We start from the raw sequence: 9924 nt of genomic DNA on the forward strand, positions 1-9924 counted from the left end.
CTTTACGTGGTTAACTGTTAAGAATCTGTAGGTGGTAATTGGTGGACTTCGCTGTGCTTAGATCTCATAGGCTATTTGCTATCGCTACGGTGCGTCTTGCGCTTATGTGTATGTTTTGGATCCTGTAATTTGTCTCCAAGTTTGTTTGCTTTTTTTATAAATATTTTTTTCGGTATCTTTTAATAATATTTGCTGGATAATTAATTGCAAATATTGTTTAGGCTTCCATGTCTGCTGGTCTGGCTTTGAATGCTGTTAATTTATGTGCAATCTACCGTCTGTGTTTTAGTTCTGGGGCAAGTCAGCATGACTTTGCCCTCGATGGTTTTTGTTGTTTGTTGAGTCTGACATAAATGGAAATTTTTTCTTCAGGGTGCCAAATGATCGGGAGGTTCGCTAGTCTGCGTTTTCATATTCATACATCAGAGATAAACAGTGTTTATATTTGATTTCCATTCTTTTATTACACCTGCCGGGAGTATAACATGTCCATATTTGCTTATTAAATAACCACTTTTTCTGCGCTCCCTTGAAGAGACAATCAATTAGCCTACTCTATTACAGGTTAACGACGACTGACGAGCCTTGTGCGCACAGGCTTCATCTCCAGACATTTGGTCCAGGGGTTAGGTCGAAAAACCGCGAAACTGCTGTCTACGTGGACTGGTGCTGAAGCCTCCCGTCCGACTGCCAGGACCTCTGCCAAATCCAGAGACATGGCGACGAACGGCACCAAAACGGATGGACAAGTCACAGAACTGAATGAGGTGGCCACTAATAATGACAAACCCAAGTCACTGGACGTGAAACCCGAAAAGCAGAAAAAGGAGGTGCCTGATAGAGAAACATGGAGGGGGAAATTTGATTTTCTTCTGTCGTGTGTGGGTTATGCAATTGGACTGGGAAACGTATGGAGATTTCCCTATCTCTGTGGAAAAAACGGTGGAGGTAAAGATTATTTTCACAGCTAATTTAACTGCATGTATCATTCAGTTCTATGATACACATAGTCGAACTGACCAAAGTGATCGTGCTGATAACATAAAAATAATTAAATCATCGCCATGTAATTAATTTACTCTAGGCAATTTTAGCCTAAAATTGATAACTCGTAAGTGCATAACGTAATCTCCTTTTGTCCATCCAGGGGCCTTCTTAATTCCCTATTTTTTGACCCTTATATTTGCTGGGGTCCCCTTGTTCCTGTTGGAATGCTCCCTCGGTCAATACACATCAATTGGAGGGCTTGGTGTGTGGAAACTGGCTCCTATGTTTAAAGGTATATGAACAGAATATTTATAGGTAACCAGAAAATATTTACTTTGATGAAAAAAGCATGAATATTTATGATGTTGATGCTTATAAGAAATAAGTATGGCCATCACTATATGTGGAGGCCACACTCAAATCCAATAATAGTTGTATAGTGGCTAATTCATTTTTCTGTGACAGGTGTGGGCCTTGCAGCGGCTGTTCTGTCCTTCTGGCTCAACATTTACTACATTATAATCATTGCCTGGGCCATTTACTACCTGTACAACTCCTTCACCACTGTAAGTATTATACAGTGTGTTTCATTTAAAGCTGAAGGAAAGATAAGAGCAAGGTTGTTCATTGGGAATGTAGCCTGCAATATCTGCAAGAAACTGGTAATCCCTAAATTTGTCATGGAGAAAGAAATCGCAAATTTCTATTTTTCAGGAACTTCCATGGAGCTCATGTAACAATGAATGGAACACAGAGAGATGTTATACAAACTACAGCATTGCAGACACCACCAATCTCACCAGTGCAGTGGTGGAGTTTTGGGAGTAAGATATTGACTGCTTTCTCTTGCTTTTCACAACAGCAGCGCTTTAAACTGTCCTGCATGCTTCCCCGAGCTACATAAAAGGCAGCCTCCTCTGCTGCATGGTTATTTCCCTGTGTGTGTATAATAGTCTTATTGTTGCTTCCTCTGACTTATAGGCGCAACATGCATCAAATGACTGATGGCTTGGAGAAACCAGGCCAGCTTCGAGTGCCACTGGCAATAACGCTAGCTATTGCCTGGGTCCTCGTGTACTTCTGTATTTGGAAAGGGGTTGGCTGGACAGGAAAGGTAAGATGTTTGATAGATTTGGTTACCCAAGACCTCTGATGCTATGCTGATTCCAAAAGTGGAACACTATGTGAGCTATGCAATATTAATCACTTTAATATCAGCTCATCAATCATTCAAATTGCAATCAGTATCGTCCAGATTTGTTTCAAAATAGGAGAGGAGTTAGCATAAACTCATGTTCACTAATCCTGCTCTGCCTTATGGTGGCTCCCCTAATTCTGCTACTCCTGACACTTCCTCTATCCTGCATGTGGATTTGTGATAGGTAGAGCAACAAACAGCCGCTTGCAAGAATCTGGCTTTATCTTTTCCCTTTACTTGGGGCAGATTCCCTCTCTTGGGGTGCCACATTTTGAAAGTGAGGTTTATCACATGACCGTGGAAAATAATATTTGGTTTGGTCACAAAATATCCCATCCCCCATCGCCCCATGCTTTGCACACACATATCTTACACTGTGTGAGAAATTCAGAGAGACAAACAGGCCAGCTGTAAGTGAAGTTTCATTTGCTTTTTTGTTGTTGTTGTTGTTGTTCGGAAAAGCTACAGAAACTTTACAGATCTCATGAAAATGTATAAATCTATGGATCATATATATTGTTAAAATGCAGCGATGTTACCCTGCTGATAATGGTCTTACATTTTCAGGTCGTTTACTTCTCAGCCACATATCCTTACTTCATGCTGTTTATTCTCTTCATCCGTGGGGTGACTCTACCTGGAGCTAGAGAAGGAATTTTGTTCTATATCACCCCTGACTTTGAAAAGCTCAAAGAATCTGGGGTAATGACATATTATTACATGATTCATACCCATGTACTGCATGCCTGAGTGAGCAGACGACGGCCTCACGCAGTTATTTTCTCCTTTTTTCAGGTATGGCTCGATGCAGCTACCCAGATCTTTTTTTCCTACGGATTGGGATTGGGGTCACTTATAGCTCTAGGCAGTTATAACCCTTTCAATAATAATGTTTACAGGTAAGACTGGTGATGATTCATGAACAGGATGTAATCTTTGAGACAACGACAAAGACTGCTGCTGAATTTAATATATGAGAGTAAATTGCAATACCTGAAGATAGAAGTAATTAAATTGTTGCTACTTTATAAGATAACGTAATCCAATTCGATCTTACTCGGTAGAAGCTTTTAAAAGGAAGTTATAAATGTCAGTTCCTGGCATGAATATAATAAAAATCTAAGGCAGCTTCTTTCTGTTGGTGTGTGTGCTGGAGGAAAAAAAAGTACTATTCTTGCAAAGCCTGTTTTCTCCAGCAGCCCCATGGTTCTGGGTCACATAAACAATCAGTTACATAAAAAATAGTTGAATTCATTTTGTGCATTTTGTGCCCTTGATTCAAACGGATCTAGCTTTCTACAACATCTATATCTATAAAAATGTGACAATGGTCATGTTTGATGTGAGGTTTTGAATGGAAATATATTTATATCATTCACAATTAAGAAATATTGCATATATATATATAAAACACTACAATGAAAAAGAACAGGTAACAATGATGACCTCATTTTGAGGTTTTTCAGAGAAGATCAGTTAAGAAGCACAAGAGTTAATCAATTTAAGCTGTATTTTACATTTCCTCTCCCCAGAGACTCCATCATTGTGTGCTGCATCAACTCGTGTACCAGCATGTTTGCTGGCTTTGTAATCTTCTCCATTGTTGGCTTCATGTCACATGTGACAAAGAGACCCATCGCTGATGTAGCAGCTTCAGGTAACTACAGATTGTTTTCTTCTGTAATGATTCTGCGTCTGCACAAAAAAGCTGCACTGTCATTGATGCTCACTGATGAACAGCATCAGTCAACACTTCTGTGTGAATATGTATGCATGTCGTTATCAGAATACTGTGAGAGTAACCCTGACGAAATATGATTTTTCCTGTTTTCCAACCAGGTCCTGGCTTAGCTTTTCTGGCCTATCCGGAGGCTGTAACCCAATTGCCCGTTTCCCCTCTCTGGGCCATTCTGTTCTTCTCCATGCTGCTCATGCTGGGAATAGACAGCCAGGTAAGGGGCTTGGAGATGATCTGCTCATGGGCTGACCTAAATATTTTAAATGCAGGTACATATCATGCAGCTCACCCCTGCTCTCTGCATGATAAGCATGCAATTTGCTTCTTGTGGACAGATATAGCTGGGCTTTGACATTGGCTGTCAAGTATTTTTAATGCAACTTTATCACCTCCATTTGCCTGCAGGTCCCTTTACGTGTGCGTGTGTTTTTTCTCTTAATATATGATAGCTCAGTTTGAATAAAGCTAGAGAAATTTGAACACCATATATGCAGTTACACAGTGCCCATGAGCATCAGCACTTCAAAGTAAAAGACTAATTTTAACCCTATTCTAATATCAACAGTGCTTTTGCATACAAGAGCTATTACCAAAATGGCATCCAAGAAGTGAATGCTTGGTCATTCAGAAGATTACATTAGTGATTTTGTCCCATGGTTTGCTGCACACTGCGGTTCTTTGTTAGTCTAACCAGTTAAATAAAGGTTCTCTGTTAAAGAATGCGTTTTGCTATATAACTGCAAATCTCTGCAAAACGTAGAAATCCGTTCTTTTAAAAACACCCACATTAAAGAATATAAAAGCAGCAAAGTGCAAAAAAAGTGCTAGTATTCATACTTATCCCTAATGCTGTTTCTATGACTCTGTCCTTCAGTTCTGCACTGTTGAAGGCTTCATCACTGCTCTGGTGGATGAGTTTCCCAGAGTTCTTAGAGGTAGACGAGAGCTCTTCATCGCAGTTGTCTGTCTGGTGTCCTATGTGATTGGACTTTCAAACATCACGCAGGTACAGCAGGGCATCTTTCTCATATTACCACTGACTATTCATGGCGTTACGTTACACAAATCAGTGAAAGAAAGGAGAAAAATTATTAAAAGATACAAGTAAAACATGTGCATCTATGTACTATGCAAAAGGCAATTTATATTTTAATCAGTGGCTTTAATTGATTACAGCACTAGAGTATATTTGCACATAAAGTTTTCAATAACACCTATCAATTTCTCTGTAACCAGGGAGGAATCTATGTGTTCAAACTGTTCGACTACTACTCTGCCAGTGGAATGTCCCTGCTGTTCTTGGTCTTCTTTGAATGCATCTCCATATCCTGGTGCTACGGTGTGTATCGGGAATGTTCCATTAAACATAGCAAGAGAAACAAAATAAGCTTTTTTTTTTTCTTTTTCTTTTTTTTACAATTTTAAAATAGGTTTGCAAAAAAAAAATCTAATATGTGAAAGGCTGAAAGCCTCAGGTGCATCCAAAGATATGTGCACAACTTCAAGCGACGTTCAGCCTCAAGGTCACGAGCACTCATGTGTTCCACCCCACCATCCTCATCATCATGCATGGCAGACCAGGGGCAAATTGAAATAAATTGGATATGAATATTTTGATCATAGATTCATTTGTCTCGCAGGTGTGAACAAGTTCTATGACAACATCCAGGAGATGATTGGCTACAAGCCTTGCATATGGTGGAAGTTGTGCTGGGTTGTATTCACCCCTCTCATTGTCGCAGTGAGTCCTCCGAACTAACAGAACAGTACATCTAAAGTCACGACATGAAAAATGAAACAATAAATAAAGTCAATATTACCTGCCTGCAGCCATGTCAGGCTAAGACAGCGCTGCCTGTAGTCAGTGGTGTCAGGATGCATAAAGGGTTTCATGTCTCCCACAGGGGGTGTTCTTGTTCAGCGCCGTACAAATGGTTCCTCTCACAATGGGAGACTATGTGTTCCCAAGCTGGGGTCAGGGAGTAGGCTGGCTCATGGCACTGTCCTCCATGATTCTCATACCAGGATATATGATCTACATGTATCTCGGGCTCAAGGGCACTTACAAAGAGGTAAGAAGGAAATCATCTGTTGTTGGGTCACTGGGTAAACAGCACAGATTTTGCCAGCTTTTATTTGTAGGTTTTTAGCTTCACTCTGTAACCTAATATCTTCTTTCTCTTATGTAATTATTTTCACCACGTGTTCTGCTCCCAGCGACTTCGGATAATGCTTCAGCCCCCTGCAGTTGTCAGGCGACCTCAGGAAAATGGACCGGAGCAGCAAGTGGAAACCAACACCGCTAACCTGTCCAGCCCTGCCAATCCAACCAGTGCTGCCAGCCCAGCCAACCCGGCTCCTGCGAACACCGCCAGCCCCACCAGTCCAGCTCCTGTCAACTCAACCAGCCCAGTGACACCTGCTGTCCCTCCACCAGCTAATCCAGCCAGCGCCTCTAGCCCTGTGAATCCTGTGACAAGTCCTTCCACCACTATCACCACCACCACCACTACCGCAACTGGTCCGGCTAACCCTCCCACCACAACAGTTAGCCCAACCAGCCCACCACCCAACCCAACTAGCCCACCAGAGCCCGTCAGCCCCCCGAACCCAACAAGCCCGACCTCTAACCTGACCAATGCCGAGGCCAACGTGTAGACAACAAAGAAACCCTCATGGAGCATGTAGACAAAAGAGAACATTACAAAGGACTTCCAAGATTATAATTGATTCACCTACCTCCAGGGGCAATATGTGATCAAAACCGATTTTCAAACCATGTTTAATTTTTTTCTGCATTTGTAAAACCAAGCCAACGATGTCTTATTGTTGGTTTGCATTCCGAAAACAACATCAAAGACTGTTAGTGTCCACAAATACAAGCATAATTCTGGGTAAAAAAAAAAAAAAATGTAAACATACTGTGTAATACTGTGAGAAAAGAAAAAAAAACTTAGAGATATAGATTAGAGATTTGTTGAATATCTTCATGAATCAAGTAAATTCCGTGTGAATATAGTAGATGAAGTAGTGAACAAAATTGACATCATTGAAGAGTGCAAAGGATGGCGTCAATTTTCCTTTTTTTTTTTGTGGATGTTTTCTAAACCTCACACAGTTGTCTCTTTTCCAAATGTTGCTCTCTGTGAGGTAAAACATGGCCACACGGCAAACGGGGAGCTCTGAGTAAGCCCAATGCCAATAAGAAGTTCATGTTAAGGAGCTCTGGAGCGATCCAGTATTTGTTGCAAAAGATTATGTGTGTGAGAGAGACTGTTATTTTTCCTTCATTTTTTCAGTGAAAAAAAGAGAGAAAACTTTTATGTGATCAAAACATTTTTAGAATTATTTTTAGGATGTTTTATACTATATGTGTTGTGATGGAGGACCAAAATCAATAGGCAGACAAAAGCAAAAACTATGCTATTAAGTATTCGGTTGGTAAAGCACAGGGTACAAAGAAGTACAATAATAATAATAATGATGATGATAATAATAAAAAGCACAGGGTTCAAAAAGCGATTTACAAACATCGACTATCCCTTAATGCTGACAGTCAATCCTGTTTACGTTTTGCATGCTTTCCTCAGGAACATCAGTGAAATACTGCTGAGATGTCTCCTGACAAACAAAAGAAGAGAAACAGAGTAGGCCTTAAGCCAGTACACCAATTCCAACTAAGCCATAGTCTGTTTACATGACTGGGCAGAAGTACAAAATAGCACTTTGTATGCTAGCACAAAAAAAAAACTGGACCAACTCTGTGTTTAAGTACAGTCATGTTTTTTTTCTTTGTGTGTCTTGATCAAATATAGTTTGATCAATATGTATTCAGCAATACATATGTAGGTGTATAAGCGCAGGCCATTAAGCAAGTGGTCTGTTTCTCTTTTTGTTGATGTTGTCTTTGCTTTACAACCGAAAAAGCATAAGCTTTAATTTTACCAGAGTTTTGCCATGGTGTGTCAAGACAATGTTAGTTTGCTTCTATGGCAGCTACTATGAAAGGCATCTGGTTGAACAGCACATGTTTACTTTGAAAAGCAAAACAACTGAGCGAAAATGTGAAATGGCTACAGTTCATGTCCTGTGAATTTTGTATAAAGTTAATCTACCACAGTTTTCTCTGGAAGTTTGTTGTAAAACTGTACTGTGTAAAACATGTAACTGTGAATGTCTGTAATACATTGGAAGTTATTGTCTAAATGTTGAAAAAACTGAGTTGCTGTTTTCTGCAATAATATTTTGATCACAGAAGCTAAAGCACATATCTTACAGAAATATACGAAATGATGATGATGATGATGATGATGACAATGAAGATGCTGACGATTATATTAAAAATAGAACCTATGTCTAGTAAAAAACAATATTGTTTTGTATATTTTTAACTGTCTCACTGCCTAATGTAAAACATAATATAAACATGATATGTATCTAAATGGTGTCACATGATAAAGCACGATTGTTATGTTCTACAAACAGAAAAAGACTGAAAAAATAAAGAGTTATAGAAAATATAAATACAACACATGCCTGGCATATGTCCCTTATAGCTTTTGTTTTTTAAACAAGCAGAAAGAAATAGTGGTTCTGGTAACACTGTTACCAGAAAATTAGGTCAACTCCAAATATCCTATCAAAAAAATAAATAAATAAATAAAAACATCCTGCACTGACTCTTCCTGCAGTAATTGGCTGTTGTTCCCTCGCTTGTAAATAAACCCTGTCCTTAGAGCATTTCTAGTCAAAAGATATAAGAAAGTGTGAAACCAATAAAATTACATGGATGGATTTGGTGGGGGGGGGGGGGGGGGGGGCTTGAAGTGTTGTGTAGCTGCATTCATCTTTTGTTCTTTTAGAATGAGACCAGGTGGGACATGTAAAATAGCTGCTTCTGTAGCTTTGGCTGAAGATGACATCCAGTTTAACTCTATCATGTGGGTAAAATTAAACATCATTACAGTTAAAAAGTAAATAAAAAGCAATTACACATCAAAAGCGAAATTGACTGAAGCCCTTCCTTGTGGTTTACTGAGTGTCAAAAACACAAGCTGATAGAGAGGCCTCAGCAAACAAGAAAAACATCACCACAAAACAACTCTTGCCCCGGGGCCTGCCGTCCCCACCCGCCCCATCTCCCCAACCTCTTACGGCTCCTTGTGTATTTATGTGCACGTGTGTGTGCGCGTGCGCCTGCATCTTCTCCCCCACCTACCACAGTTGCTGCTTCCATTAGCTTCCAGTGTGATAAAAGAGACGGCACCAGCTGACACCACAACAATGACTCGCCGTGGATAAAAGAATGACTTGTCCCCTGTAGTAGCTCATAGCAAACTGTGCATGTGGGCATGTGCGCGTGTGTGCATGTGTGTGTGTAAGAAAGAGAGCGAGAGAGCAAAGAGAGAAAAAGAGGCAGGTTAGGGATAGAAAGCTATCTGTTTGAGTGGACTAGGCTTTGAATAATGCCTCTAATCGCAGCTCATATAAACTAGCCACTGATGGATGACTTAGTAGCCTCCTTTATTCCCAGTTGTGCAATTTAACATCATTACCTATCAAAACCACTCACCACTGAGACAACCCAAACTGATGTCTTCTGTCCAAAAGAGAGGTGCATCATCATTTTTTGGCAGAGGAGGACAGGAAGAAGAAGCTCTTTATTAGTTAGGCGCAATCTAGCAGAACACAATTAGCTTTTGGTTAGGGCAGGCAATTTCTGCAGTTTCCCCAGTGACAGATGTAACTTTATAATGTTTTATTGCATTACCAATGCTTCCAGCAAAATGTTTAAAAAAAGAAAAAAGACAAAACAATGGGATTTTGGTGTTAGGGTGGGGTTATGACTATGGTCCAAAATCGAGACATTTTTGTTTTCCAACATAGCAATTGAACTATTTTTTGACTTTTATCCTCTTTTTTCCATCTTTTGCAAAGGAATCTCGGCCATATTGCCACTTCAGGTGACTTCATCATTGTGACATCTAGAAAAATGATCGCT

General features: G+C 40.0%; 1 protein-coding gene across 1 annotated transcript; it reads left to right on the forward strand.

Moving 5' to 3' along the window:
* Positions 1-716: 716 nt before the first annotated feature.
* Positions 717-6581, forward strand: LOC146611004 (sodium- and chloride-dependent GABA transporter 1-like). Its single transcript, XM_085344205.1, has 14 exons — positions 717-948; positions 1148-1279; positions 1453-1553; positions 1702-1811; positions 1969-2101; positions 2753-2887; positions 2981-3084; positions 3718-3842; positions 4025-4137; positions 4798-4929; positions 5160-5262; positions 5564-5664; positions 5828-5995; positions 6141-6581. The coding sequence occupies exons 1-14, from the start codon at positions 717-719 to the stop codon at positions 6579-6581; spliced, it is 2130 nt and encodes a 709-aa protein (XP_085200331.1).
* The last annotated feature ends 3343 nt before the right edge of the window (positions 6582-9924 follow it).

Source organism: Diplotaxodon limnothrissa, linkage group LG20 (assembly GCF_057381915.1).
Source record: "Diplotaxodon limnothrissa isolate DT_005_m linkage group LG20, D_limnothrissa_male_GT1.1, whole genome shotgun sequence".
In the NCBI taxonomy this organism is placed as follows: Eukaryota; Metazoa; Chordata; class Actinopteri; order Cichliformes; family Cichlidae; genus Diplotaxodon; species Diplotaxodon limnothrissa.